The 15483-nt window shown below is 37.4% G+C and overlaps 1 protein-coding gene across 1 annotated transcript in view; it reads right to left on the bottom strand.

Annotated features, from left to right (window-relative positions):
• fam83b (family with sequence similarity 83 member B) overlaps positions 1-15483 on the bottom strand; it is a 67164-nt gene that overhangs the window by 41841 nt on the left and 9840 nt on the right. The window contains exon 2 of the mRNA XM_062983066.1: positions 5319-5822. Within this exon, the coding sequence (XP_062839136.1) occupies positions 5319-5762 (444 nt within the window). The 5' untranslated portion in view covers positions 5763-5822. The remainder of the gene's footprint in view (positions 1-5318; positions 5823-15483) is intronic.

Raw genomic sequence — 15483 nt, 5'->3', positions numbered from 1 at the left:
TTCCTTACCAGGGATACTTCAGATCCTGAACCAGGTTGAAGCCATCATCTGTGGTATGTATAAGCACTATCAGGGCTAAACTAGCTTCCAGGTTTCCATGTGTCATCTCCCCACATTAAAATTGCTTCCCCTTCTGTCTGCTTTACCCTGCCTTGAGTGGTCAGTGTAGATGCACCCTATGTTACAGTGAGCAAGATAATACGTGGTAGTCATGTGAGAAAACAAAAATGTGTTTGTAATCAAATATATAATTTAATAAATAACATTTTGATGTTTAAGGTAAGGGTAAAGGTTATCCCCTGTCAAGAAATCTAGTTGTGTCTGACTCTGGGGGTTGTTGCTCATCTCAGTTTTTAAGCCAGAGACCCAGCATTGTCTGTAGACACCTCCAAGGTCATGTGGCTGGCATAACTACATCGAGCGCTGTTACCTTCTAGCCAGAGTGGTACCTACTGATCTACTCACATTTGCATGTTTCCAACTGCTAGGTTGACAGAAGCTGGGGCTAACAGCATGTCTTCTGTTGGATATGGAATGGAAGTTGTGCAAGTTTCCACAAGATTTCACAATTATAACTTTGTGATTAAAAATCTTTTTTTTAATCGCCTTCATCTCTTTCCCTCATAAGTTACATAACACCATATGGAAGGTGTGCTGGTACAGCTGTACCAGAAACTTCAGCTTTATTTTCTTTCTGCAAAAGTTTTGCAATCATAGGACAGGCCACCTGTCAATCACCATTAAGTTTGGTTCCGCCCTTTGTTCAGGGCTCTGGGAGGGAAGGAGCGATTTTTAAGTTAGTCTCACTTATGAAGCTCAGCTATAGGACGTAGACCAGCTCGTCCCGTAAAAAGCTTCATATTTCAAGAGCACCAGGGTTAAAGAGCACCAGGGTTAAAGAACACCAGGGATATTGACCGTCTGAGGATACAGAATAACAGCACAGAAACATCTGAAAGCCTTGGCTGGTAGGTCCACTCAACAACCAGACGCACTTGGGAGTTGGCAGTGGGTCCCACACCAGCTAGGCCCAGATAACAGATAGCCTGGGAGGGGTTATAAGAGGGTTTTCACAGTTATTCAAAGCCTATTGCCTGTCCTGTGGGGACAAGACTCCTTGAAGATTTATTATTTGTTTGTCAATAAAGACTTTATTTCTTTAAAGACTTCAAGGCCATCTTTTCAGGGAAATTCCTCAACAACCTTTCTTTAAGCACCCTGGCTTCCCGCTGGGCGTAAAGCGTACGTCCTATATAATAGACAATCAGTCACAGGCCCAGCGTGTGACAGAACAGAAGGTGTCTTTCACAGATGTTCTTAATATCACCTTTAAAACTGATGAAAGGTTTCAAACTGCATTATATGGTAGTTACTTTCCACCTTAATCACAATAAGCAATTTTACGATTCAAGAAAACAGAGAATAAAAGTTTGGTTTCTTTGTTAAAGCTTCATGAAATAATAACTCTTATGGTGTCTGAGATGCTTCCTCCACAGGCACCAGCTCTACCACTGTACTGAATGAACAGTGTAAGCTTGTATTTATATAATTGCCATTTGTAGAGTTTGAGGTTTCTCTTGAGTTCTTAACTTACAGTAGCAACTGTAACTGTTTTAATTTCTTGCAAATTGAGCTCCAGCTTTGAGAGAAAGGTAAAATATAAATAAAATGAAATTATAATAATAGCAAAAACAGTAATAGAAGTTATCATATCTTACTTATTATTGAACTGAGAATTACCTTTTCAAAAATAGATTAAAGAGTAAATCAGGCCCCATCTAAGTTGTCATTATAATGCAAATTGAACTGAATTATATGGCAGTGTAGACTCATAATCCAGTTCAATGCAGTTCAATCTGCATTACATGTCCGTATAGATGGGGATTCAGACAACTGTTGTTATGTCCTTGAAGGTTATCCCATTCCCTTTTATTGTACTAATTTCTCAGAAAACTGGAAATAACAGCAGACAGAATGAACATGGCGTGTGTCATATGCTTTCCTCTTGTCAGTCCAGTCACTGTTTCCAAACATCTCCCAGTTTGTGCTATAACTCAATGGCATTTTATTTGGTTTTAATTTGCTTGCTTGCTTGATTGATATGCTTATATGTTTAGAATGTTTGTATTTTGATAAGATGTGTTTTATTGTTTACCTGTGCAACACTGAATTTTGGCCTACAACTCTCAGAAATCCCAGCTGGTTTACCAGCTGTTAGGATTTCTGGGAACTGAAGACCAAAATATCTGATGACCCACAGGTTGAGAACCACTGCTCTAGTATCTATCTCACCACTGCACGACACACAATTCATTTGCAAAATACTTACAGAAATCAGGCATATGTTTTTGCAAAGTGGAACAGGTTTTGAAGTTATAATTTATATCACTGCTTCTTAAACGATGGGTCCCAACCTAAAATAGAGTCCCTTTAGCTCAATGTTGGGGGTCACAAAAAATTGGCCACAGTAAAAAGTTTCTGATCAACAACCATTTACATGAATCTGTTAGCAACAATATGCAGTATTTATAGTCGACTTTGTAAAAAATGCTTCAGCTGTTCTTCATAAAAAGGACAATCAGTCTGTTTAGCAAATTAGCCTTGCAAATGCTGATTTATTATATACTTATCTACTCAGGGTCACATAAAAATTATCGAGCACAAAGGGGTCACAAGTGAAAGAGGCTTAAAAAGCCTTTTTACAGATGATCTGTAGTTGCATGAGCGGCATCTGTGAAACTGCACTAAAGGCAACATCCATAGTCCTATTCTTTGTAAAATGCCTATTGTTTCCACATACCAAATCTCAAATCTATGTTTGCTCTTCTGCCACAAAAGATAAAATATTGAGTTGTGTTCAGTAGGATCAAGGCCAGCAGTTAGAACATCTAATGTTGTCTTGCAGAAAGCATATGACAATACATTATTCTTGTCTATGTTCAAGTGCTCTTCTGAAGCATGTCAGAGCTCTGTGATGGCAAAAGAAAAGGCAGAGAAGAATTTATAGAGATACCCTAACTCTTCTTGAAAATGTCTTTTACAAAAGTAAACTAGGAACAATTGGATGTATACGTCTTTCAAATCTCACAGTCTGTGCCACTACTGGAATAACCATCAACTCATCAGAGTATAAAACAAGCAGGTTTTAGTAGCATTTTTTTTCACAACTATCAAGCAAAGCTGTAATTAAACACCAGTGTCAGTAAAAGACTGTTGTCATTTTCCTTATCCAGCAATCAATGTCATGGTTGATAAATACAGTATTTACTGTTTAAGGAAATGATCTCAACTAGAAGACAATCCATCCCGGCATTTGGGTTGATTAATTACTATTGCGTGGATAAAGTCCTTCAGATTAGCACAGTTTTTCTATCCAAACATCGCAGTATAAAATAATGTCATTGCTAAGTATTTTATGGTAGGCATAAGGAATTTGCACACTTATCCTACTGGCAAGCTGTTTGCTTTTACACAAAACCCTGAAAAGTCTCCTTCAGATTATTTCATTTTCCTTTCTACAATAAAGGCCATTTCTTTTGACAGAGAAATGTGTTTTCATAGAGAAGTGTCTTCAAATATGCAACTGACAGTCAAGAAAGTATATTTGCTCAATATCCCCCAGTGAAATAAATAAAGCTCTTGTGGGAGGAAATAGAAGGGAAGTCTTGTGTATGTATGTAGAAACACAAAAGGGAAGAATGTGGTCCCGTCTTTCAGAATATTACAGCAAGGGATGCTGGGGTTAAACAAAGCACAAGATATACTGCAAAAGACAATTTTTACACATTTTACCAGTACTTTGGATAATTATGCTTGGATGGGAGTAAGCAACAACATCTTGAGTAAGGCTTTGTATTTTTAGGAAGTTAGCAAAACAAGCATATGGCCCTTCATATTAGTTCGGATATTTAAAGTAGCCACCACATGGCAAGGAGAAAGATATTAAATAAATAAAACTGCAAAGCTGAAACTAGAACAGACATTGATAGGGAAACTGTCGTATTTATAGAGCTACATATGAGTAATATTTTGCATGACCAATATGAATACAGTGGCATTTGCTTCTTTTGTATGAAGGAATAACAACAAAGAATGAATAATACCAATATGTATGATGAATACAACTGGCCTACCTTTTCCTGCAGGCATATAGCTGGGGGGGGAGGGGGCGCCCCCCCTCGAAATTCTCTGGGTGGTCCACAAGAAGACCTTACATCTATTATTTAAACTGTAATGTTTATTCATATCATGATCTGATCACCATGCTCAATATATCCCATATGCATGGGGGTATTGGTATAACGATAGAAAAGGTTTGCTAGGGTAGATCCTCTCTCACTCAAACTCAGCCCCCCCCCCCAAACAAAAGTCCCAGCTCCCCCCCCCCCCCCCCCGCCCCAGAATCAAAATCCTGGCTACAGGCCTGTCTTCCTGTATTACAATTTCTTGCTTTCATCTTCCAACAGAAATCAAACTCCACAGAAATCAAAAGGAGTTACAGGTACAGATTGGACATACCTTACCAAGAATTTAAAAATCTAAAAGTGTTAATGTTAAATGTTAAATGTTAAAATCTAAAAGAATAGTTGATATAGCGATGTCTTTCCCTTCTGATGGTTCAGTGTACACAAACTTTGCTCATTCACACAGTTATTGAAAGTATTGCATATAAAATTAAGCTATGTGTATAAGATGTACAGTACATGAAAAATAAGTAACTTTTGTATTTAGACATGGGTTCCATCTCCAAGATATGCACGTACATGCAAATACTGGTAATCCGAAATCCAAAACACTTTTGGTCTAAAGCATTTCTGATAAGGGATACACAATCTGTATTTTCATTATTCAGTCAAATAAGCAAATATCAATCTAATTTGGAGCTCCTGGTATAATTATCTTTTTTTGTGTGTGTGAAAGCAGCCATCATTTCACTACACATTTGGCCTGGTACCACAGTCTGTGAAACGTTTCCATTTCCCCACCATGCTGTAGGGCATCCCACTAACTTCTCTCAAAACATTGTCTACACAATGAATCTTAAATTGGGAACTCCAATATAACATATGATTTGCCCCAAAATTTCTTCCTCCCCCCCCCCCCACTTCCTGTTACATGTCTCAATCCTTTGTATGTTTTCTTGTCAACATTTTTTTTCCTTGAAAGAATGCTGGATATAATCTCATGAGCCTTTCACAAAAATCCTCCAGATGTTTAGAAGCATTTCAAGCAAAACAATATATAAAATATCCCACAGAATAGTTAGATTGCAATTCCCAATTACATTATGATCGATATTATTTCCATTTTTTTTTTACCTTTCTTGCTTCTTTTATCATCTTTCGAATAGTTTCCTTTATTGTGAAGGGTTGTATCCGTGGAGGATGGAAGAGCAGCTCAATATTTGTACCACCAGAAATCCCAGGCATCACATAAGGCCAACCCAAGTCAAGGTTAGGAGCTTCCACATCTGATTCCATGGGCCAATATGTTCCCGATGAAGAGGCATCATCAATCGTATTGTCAGTAGCATAAATTGTGTTTTGGGGGAGTTTCTGAACAGTGCTTAGTATATAATTTATCTCATCATCTGCAAGGAACTCTGAACATCTTTCCTTGGCAAGGAATTCTTGGTAAGCCTCAGAACCACCTTCAATCAGTGCATCAATGGCCAGCCTGTAACATTCCTTGTAATGTGGCTCAAGATAGTTGTCCGATCTGCATTCATCGTTCAAAGACGACAGCAGAGATGAGGTTTCCATTCTTGCAGTTCTTTAATGGCAAAAATTGTCAGACTTCCATTCATGAGCTATGGAATGTACCTAATATATAAAAAAGATGAATAGCAGTCAAAACATACATAACAATATATGAGCTGTTTTCAATATTGTTGAGAAATGTCATGAAACAGAAAAGAAAAAACAATCTGCTTCATCACTGTTTAACACACCAGTTCTCAAACTGTGCTCTGGGGGCCCCTTGGGGCTCTCTCTGCGAGAGGTGCTCAGGGGCACCACAGGCACCCCAACTCCTATGGGGTTTCTGCTGCTGCTATTATTATTATTATTATTATTATTATTATTATTATTATTATTATTATTATTATTATTTCAAAGACTGGATGACCATCTGTTGGGGGTGCTTTGATTGCGTTTTTCCTACATGGCAGAAAGGGGTTGGACTGGATGGCCCCGGGGGGTCTTCCCCTGAAATACTGTCAAGTTTATGTTGGTTAAAATTGTTCTCCGTTTTAAATACAGTAAATGTTTTGCACTGTTTTAATTAGTTCACACAAACACGCTCCATCCATCTGTCACTAGTCTGGCCCATGCCTGCTATACATACATTATATATAATATAACATATAATATAAACATTTCTTGGGCTCCACAAGAAACTCTTGCTTCAAAAAGGGTTCCACGGCTGAAAAAGTTTGAGAAAAGTTTAAACCAATTTATTCACTGCCACATTTGCAGGTTTGAGTTTTGTGAATTTGATTACAGTAGAGTCTCACTTATCCAACACTCGCTTATCCAACGTTCTGGATTATCCAACGCTTTTTTATAGTCAATGTTTTCAATACATCATGATATTTTGGTGCAGGTTCGTAAATTCAGTAATTTCTACATTGCATTACTGTGTATTGAACTATTTTTTTCTGTCAAATTTGTGGTATAACATGATGTTTTGGTGCTTAATTTGTAAAAGCATAACCTAATTTGATGTTTAATAGGCTTTTCCTTAATCCCTCCTTATTATCCAACATATTCGCTTATCCAACCTTCTGCTGGCCCGTTTATGTTGGATAAGTGAGTCCCCTTCGGGTTGAGAAGGGCGGAATATAAATGCTGTGAATACTGTATCTGTGGATTTGATTAAAACATTATCTCTAGGTATATCTAGAAGATCCTCCAGTGAGACACTATAGTTAACTTCCAGTTGAGGTTGACCATAGTTATAATAGATGACCAAAAATGTGTCATCTCAGTAGAAAAAAACCCACCATTTTTGTATTTACAGTTTTGCACTTTCACAGCTGTCCTCTACCTATAATCACAATGAATGTACTACATTGTAACCCAGGCATTAAATAAGCATTTTGCCCAGGGAAGGAGTAGAATGGCCTCCACAGAGCATTTTTATGTTCTTGGTAATCACATCTTTCTGTATGTTTTATTTAGCCTTTTTCTTTTTCCCCTTTTAAAAAACACACATCTATGTTGTTGCTTTGAGAATGCCATTGAGCCAGTAAAAACGGAAATTTAAATGTACAAACACACTTCAATGAGATTAGACGTCAATTAATTATGCTGCAAAATTCAATCCCCCCCCTTTCTTTCTTTCTCATGCTGGTGTGCATGCTGGCTATAAAAAAGATACAGTACACACCTCATCTGCAGTTATACCAAACCTGTCTATAAGTTTATCAACCAGTTTTTCCCATGCTGATCTAATCCACTTTCTGCTTGCATCTTCAATCAACCTACACGACTTCCATGAATAATTAATACACCAACTCTGAAGAATGTTCTTCTCCCACACCTTGAATCAAATACGTAATCAGCAAAGTGATAATAGGTACCTGCCCTGTTCTTGAAAGCAGCAACTTGTATTTGTAGTGTTGCTGGTTTATTGAACAAACATGGCTGTTGTACAAAGATGAGGCCAGAACTTCAAAGTAGCTGAGTGCTAAGCAAATGCCTAGATTCTTTTCAATTCTTTATATACAGAAAGCAGATATTCACATTTAAAATTTGCTCTCTTTCAATTAACATTGCAACAAGTAACCAATTAAGAAAATATGATTACTTAGTTGACTATTAGAATTGCTATGTATACGCCTGTATAAGTCTAGGGATTTTACTTTAAAAAATTGACTGAAAATACTTGTGTTTGCTTATCCACAGATCAATACTAGTACTGTAGGTATTGATTAAGTCTAGTCATGTCCAACTGGGGGTTGGTGCTCATCTCCATTTCTAAGCCGAAGAGCCAGCGTTGTTCGTAGCTATGGCTAACAGCAACCTTAGCCCTTTTCCAAAAATAATCATCACCTTCTCTGAATGATGATAGGCATGAGCTTTGCCTGTCCCAGGAGAATCAAAAAGAAGCTCAAATCCCCCTATACTATCTCCATTGTAATGCCATTCCCTCTATACTATATTTACTGCAGTGACACTTATGGCCTTTCCTGGGTGGAAAATAATGGTGGCGATTCTTTGTCGCTTCTCCTTAAAGGAGCACTGAGAGAGTAGAGAGAGGTGCTTCTTCTTTCAGGTTCTCTTGAGATGGAATTATGTTACATTTTGACATAGGCAAACTGGATAACTGGACATAAGTACTTGCACCCTCTTTTGAATGTGTGGGAAAGTTGGTGAATGAGCAAAGCAGACACACCAATAAGCTTCCACGAGCACAGGTTATTTAGTGGATCTACAGATAAAGTAGGTTTTTGAAATGAAGTTCCTCCCTTCATTGGTAGATTCTTGGTTGGTAAACATCAGGTACTCTAGCTCAATTCTAGGTCGCAGAACGGCAGAATAAATTATTTTAAAAATCAGCAGTCACCAAATGTTTGCCTTCAGTATCTCATGAGGAGATACCATAGCAATGCTCTAGTTATGAAGGTTAATGTGATAATCTTACTCATCAAAATAACCAAGATGGAAACTAAGAAGGGTGCCATATAAAGATGAGGCCTATATAAGTTAAATAATTTATTATTTATATATATTGGAAAGCTGACTGGAGAAGAGGGAAGTTACAGACTAACAGCTGAGGGCTGTGGCTTCCTAGATAATGTTGAGCCCCAGTCAATATGGATGGTAGCTGAGATAGTGGGCTGGATATTTAAGAGAATCTGGAGAGCCATGGCTTCTTCATTCTGGTTCAGAACTACATCTAAGCCAGAGATGTCAAACTCATTTTCACTGAAGGCCACATAAGCTTTATGGTTGACTTCAAAGAGCCATTGAAACCATGGATGAAGAATCTAGGGATGCAGACTACCAACTATAATAATTTTACATAGTGTACTGTGCTCTTAAGTTTTAACCAATTTGGGTCTCCAGATGTCATTGAATGACAGCTCCCATCACTTCTGAATATCTGCCACAAATAATGAGAATTGCAGCCCAACAGCACTTGTGGCTCTTGTGGCTGGGGAAAGATAAAGGATATTGTAAAGTCCGCAATCATGTCCACAAGCCTTGTATTAAAATTCAAATCCCACTATCCTGACTGAACAAAACAAACTACAGCCTTCCAGGTGTTACTGTATCAAAACTCCCATCAGCTGTAGTCATGATTTCTAATAATGAGGAATGCAGGAGTTGTAGGGCCACATAAAATGACATGGCATGGATTTGGCCTGCAGGCCTCGAGTTTGACACCTGTGGTCTAAGCACAGCAAATGTCTGCATTCTGTACCAGCTGCAGCTTTGAATGATTTCTCAAGTGCAAGTGAAGTTGCAATGTGTGATTTGAAGTCACATATGTACATATAAATTCTGCAGTAATCAGAATTTATTCTAAAAGCTAGAAGAGAGGAAACAGCAAATTTAGGAAACAGAAACCACATTTTTAGCCAGTATTATAATCTACTACACTGTGGTGCCAGCCATCATGACCACAATTTTATCTACATTCAGGTTCAATTTGTTCATTTGTGTGAAATGTCTAACCATAGTCAGGGAGTGCTTAAAAATAATAATGAAACCACAGGATTAGATATCACCAGGCAGGACCTCATTCCTTCACACATTCTCAACAAATGACATCCCCATTTACGCAGATGTGGCAAAGATCCTGTTTTCTACATCCAATTCCAACCCCAACATCCCACATACCAGGATACATATGCATTCGAATGACTAATTAACTAAAATGGTTCAGGCATATCTCAGTCAACAAATCCTCTGACAAAGAAGCTCCATTTTACAATCTTTTTACACTCCCAGACCTCTTTCTAGTTCAGTGGTTCTCAACCTGTGAGTCCCCAGAAGTTTTGGCCTTCTCCCAGAAATCCTAACAGCTGGTAAACTGGTTGGGATTTCTGGGAGTCGTAGGCCAAAACACCTGGGAACCCACAGGTTGAGACAGTTCTAGTCATATTTTTTGCTTTGTTTTTGTTTGTTGATGTTTTGGTAGGATTAGGACTAGAAGAGCTGGAGAAACACAAACTTTCAGTGTTGAGCTGGAGGAGCATTTCTGAAGTGAACTATTCAATAAAATCTCAATCTAGGAAACAATGGGATTCTCCTTAGACTGATCTGGGGAAAGTAAATAGCTGTTCCCAAAATTACTTACATGAATAGTAACGCAGAGAGAAAAGGGAAAGACATTTATGCTTGCCTGACCAGAAATCCCAGCAAGGTTTTTAAAAATAGATCTGTAACCCTGGGCACCGGAATGGAAATCGTAAGTGTAAGTTGACAAAATAAAAAATCATCACTGGATGCATTTTTTGGGAAGAAGTCTTTGAGTGGTCTCTAGAAGGTTAAAAAAATGGATTCACAGTGAGCAGTGGTGGGTTCACAAATGAGAGGAAGGAAGGAAAGGATTTGTTACAATGTTGCAATGTACCTTTTTGCTAATTAATGTAATTTTTTACTTTTTGCTTGTCACTTGTATAAAACAAAATTAAAAATTTGGTCACACACAAATTTTACGCAAAGTTTACTTGACCTACTTTTTTAATTCAATATATAGATGTATGTTGTATGTTGTTTTTGTATTGTCTGTCTTTGATAAGGCCAACTGGCTAATCAATAAATTGTTGTTGTTGATTGCAATATATGTATATAGTTAATTTTGAATTTTTTAAAAAATTATGGAAACGTGTACATGTATACATGTATACATTTTTTTGGTATATAAATGTATCCTTATCCTTTCCATGTTATGTCTACCCCTGGTGCAAATCTAGTGAAGCAATGCCCAGGAACACACTTATTCTGTTAACTGAGGTGTGCCTATATGAAATACCAATTTCTCTTCTACTGTGCAGATGTTAAATCCACAACACCTGGCAGCAGTGCAACATCAGCTCAACCTATAACAGATCCTTCCACTATAGGACATAATCCAACTCAGACTTAATCAAAAGTGTACCCTATACTAGGTCTTAATTCCAGGCAAACAGAGCTGCTTCTGGTCAGTCAAGGAATAGGGATTCTGCCTATGTTGGCTGGATTTAGACTGCCCTTGAAATCTCTGAGCCACTTGGGTCTTTTCCTGGCATCAATCCTAAATCTTGATGTCCAGGTTTCAGAAGTGGCCAGGAGTGCATTTGCACAGCTAAAACTTGTGCGCCAGCTGCACCCATTCCTTGAGATATCACATCTAGCTATGAAGACTTGATTACATCCTGTTTGGACTATTCTAACACAGTCTACATGGTGTTCCCTTTGGAAACTACAGTAGAGTCTCACTTATCCAACACTCGCTTATCCAATGTTCTGGATCATCCAACACATTTTTGTAGTCAATGTTTTCAATACATCGTGATATTTTGGTGCTAAATTTGTAAATACAGTAATTACTACATAGCATTACTGTGTATTGAACTACCTTTTCTGTCAAATTTGTTTTATAACATGATGTTTTGGTGCTTAATTTGTAAAATCATAACCTTATTTGATGTGTAATAGGCTTTTCCTTAATCCCTCCTTATTATCCAACATATGCGCTTATCCAACGTTCTGCTGGCCCCTTTATGTTGGATAAGTGAGACTCTACTGTATTCAGAAACTTCAACGAGTTCAAAATGCCACAGTCAGAATGCCGACCCAGGGAGAAGATAACTCTTGTTAAAACAATTGTGTCATTTCCATGCCCAATTCAAAATGCAGGTCATGGCCTAATAACGGCTACATGGTTTAAATGCAGACTATCTGAAATACTGTATCTCCTTGTATAAAGATCGGGGCTCTAAGATCTAAGAATGCTTGCTTTTGGATCCCCTTCCATCACAGTCTTGGTGAGGATAGGAGAAAAACTTTCTCAATGGCTGCTCCCATGTTTAAAACGCCTTTCCACAGGAAGCTAAACTGGCCCCCTTCCTGCTTTCCAGCATTCAAAGACCTTTTTGTTTTGCACACTTATTATTGTGCAAGCAGGAGAGCTTTTTATTGGAATGACTGATTTATCTTTTTAAATTTATGTATATGTTTTAAATGATCTTATACTTTTTAATGTGGTGATTTTACTTTATTTTATTTTAAAGTCTAAAGGTTTTATAGTTGACTCTGTCAGAAACTTATCTTGGTCCCATTATGGGAGAAAGGTGGCATATAAATGAAATATATGATATAGAACTGCCACCTTATTGGATGTGCTTAAAAATAAGGACAACATAAAATGGCACAATCTGTTCCTGAAGAGGAGGAGGAAAAGATAGAGATTATTATCATCACCATCTTCATTATCATCATTCTATGTGCTTTGAAGTCAGGAAGGAGAGAAGTGCATCTGCTATCTCCTTTAGTAATGACAGCTTTGAAAGAAATAATATTTTTTTTACTGAGAATACTATACTAGTGTGGTTCTGCAGTCGTTAAAGATAGTGTAGTATATAGTGGTTAGAGTGTAGAATTAGATTAATCTACATTTGAATCTTTGTTCAGCCACAAATCTTAGTCTGTGATTTTGAGGTTATCATACATTATCAAGCTAAGCTACCTGTTTGGGATAGTTATTATCATATGTGGAATACAGGAATTGAAAAGATTATGTTTTCTCATCATTTCAGATACAAAATGATAGTAACAGGTGTCCATCCAGAACAGTGGTCCCCAATCTGTGGTCCGTGGACCATCAGTGGTCCCCAATAACTAAAACATTACTACCCCAATGAAACAAGAACAACTGGTCTCATGAAACCCTATTATAGTGCCGAGGCAATGGGGATGTTGGGAGGGGAGAGGCTGACTACCCATGAAAGGTGCTACAACAAGCCTCCTAGCTGCTGCTTCTCCTTCTCCTCCCTCCCGCTGAACAGAGCTGTTCTGTGTGGTGCCTGGAAGCAGGGGTGTCTTGGTGTCTTCATTTTTAGGCCTGTGTCTGGGTTTATTTGGGGTGCTGATTCAGAAAATAGCAATACATAGACCAAATCAGCTCTAGATAATTAAATATGGTTTTCTGTGGGCAAGCAGATGGTGACTACTAGATAGCATATGTCCTGTATCAGAAACTAGAGCTGATGTGGTCTTTCCAATGCAGTTTTCTGAATCGGCAACCCAAATAATCAAACAAATCTAAATTTGACCAAAAACTGATCTGTAACCCTTTTGGTATTAATGTTGGAGTGTGGTCCCTGGTCAAAGAAGTCTTTGGTCAAAAAAAAAAAAAGGTTGGGAACCACTGATCTAGATGTTTTTGGACTGTAACTCCCAATGTTACTCATCATTCCAATTATAGAGACAGCTGAGAGTTGCAAACCAATACATGAAGGTCAGTAGGAGTTTCTATCCTGTACTAGTAGCCATCATGATTTAAAATTTAAGGTGATTTAAGCTGTGCACTTTAGTTAGTTGTATGACTCCACAGAAACAACTTCAAATCCAAAAGAAAGATACAAATCAAGTGAACTCAAACGGACCCTTGATATTTGCTCCAGCTTGGTTCCAGGATGCCCCTGTGGACACCAAAGTCCTAGTCCTAGTGCAGAAGGAGGATTACACAGAATCCTACATAAACTGACTTTTGGCATATCTTTAGTTGCAATGTAAATAATTCCCATCTGGTTATTTTGTTATTTGCAATCTTTTTTTTAACATGAATATTAATATAAAATTTAAAATGACAGCCTAGTAACCCCATGGTATGCTACTTATATGTCTCTATGCACGACTAAGACAGCAAACATATAAACAGCTGGTGAAAGCTGATATCTGGAAAAAATAATTATACATCCAATATGAAAGTGGTTTTCAGGCAAATTAAATTCAATAATTTCAGTGAAGATGGTGATTATTTATATGAGGACAATAAAGTAGGATATGCATTCAGAACAGAACAAAACTGAACAAATTTGAATTGCTCAGAGCCAGTCTGTCACAGGTATTTCTAAAACATTCATTAGTATTGGCTTCAAAATGCCAATATGAAATAAAAATTACAGTTCCACTTTATTTGATTTCCAGTTCTTCAGCTACACTGGAATTCACCTTAATACATAACATTGAATTTAATATTACAGTACTTTTAAAAAAATTAAGTAAATTTGTTATGTCTTTCCAAACAAAGGGGTGGACATTCTCAATGTGATTTTAAATCTGCAGTGGTTAGCACATAAAGCTTACCTCATACTCTGACAAACCAACTAGATAATATCTACCAGCCTAAAGTTGGTTCTTTTTTCCAGTTCCTTATTTCCCTAAATTATGAAATGTAACTTAATCATTTAAAGACATACGGTTTAAATACCCCTTCACCCAACTCCAGCTTTCAAACGCCTATGTAGTATATTGGAATAAGGAGGAAACTCTGCCATTTGAAATTGAAATAAAAAAATATTAAAAGTTCTTGCAAATCTCTGTATGTACCTACAATTCTTCTGTTGGCATATGATGACCCCATCAATTTCATAGGTTGTTCTCATCGAAGGAATACTCAGAAGTGATTTTGTCACTTCCTTCCTCTGAAATATAGCCTGGCCCTAGACCATTTTCATTTGTTGGCAGTCTCCCATCCGAGAACAAGCCAAGGTTGAGCCTACTTAGCTTCCAAGATTCGCTAGGATTTGACTCTACCATGCCATTTTTTAACGGTGTGCATAAAGAATGGTAAAACAAGACAGCAAGGATAAACAAATAAGATGTTATATATAAAAAATTACAACTGAGGTGTTTTAAGCTTCAGAAAAAGAGTCTTTAAAGATTCTAACCAAAGTCTGTCAATAAATATAGAAAACAAACAATAACCCACAGGTTGGAAACAGCCAGTTTGTATTCCAGTCTCCAAGAAAGAAGACAGCAGAAACTGCAATATCCACTTGGGCCCCTTCCACACAGCTGTATAAAATCCACATTGAAATGGATTATACGACTCAGATGTGGACTCAGATAATCCAGTTCAAAGCAGATATTGTGAATTATCTGCCTCAATATTCTGAGTTATATGGTTGTGTAGAAGGGCCCTAAATCATTGCATTAATCTCACAGGCCTGGAAAATAATGATTGAAGTTTTACAACAGTAATATCTACCCCATATGGAGTGAGGACTGCTAGATCTTTAAGCTGCTTTCAGAAAAAGGAAGAAGCACTAATGACCACATTGCTTAAATATGTTGCAGAAGAGAGAGCACCAAAAAATTCAGAAGAAAACCCTTCTGTACTTTATTGACTGCACCAAAGCTTTCAATTTTGGTAGTTCATGAAAAACTAAGGATTGTGCTTAACTCAATGGGTGTGTCACAATGTTTGATTGCCTTGATATGTAATCTATACATAGGATAAAAGTCTATTATATAAGGGTAGAAG

The sequence above is a fragment of the Anolis carolinensis genome, chromosome 1 (assembly GCF_035594765.1).
Source record: "Anolis carolinensis isolate JA03-04 chromosome 1, rAnoCar3.1.pri, whole genome shotgun sequence".
NCBI classification, from domain to species: Eukaryota; Metazoa; Chordata; class Lepidosauria; order Squamata; family Dactyloidae; genus Anolis; species Anolis carolinensis.
Note: the sequence above shows the minus strand (reverse complement) of the source record. Positions and strands in the feature narration are given on the sequence as shown.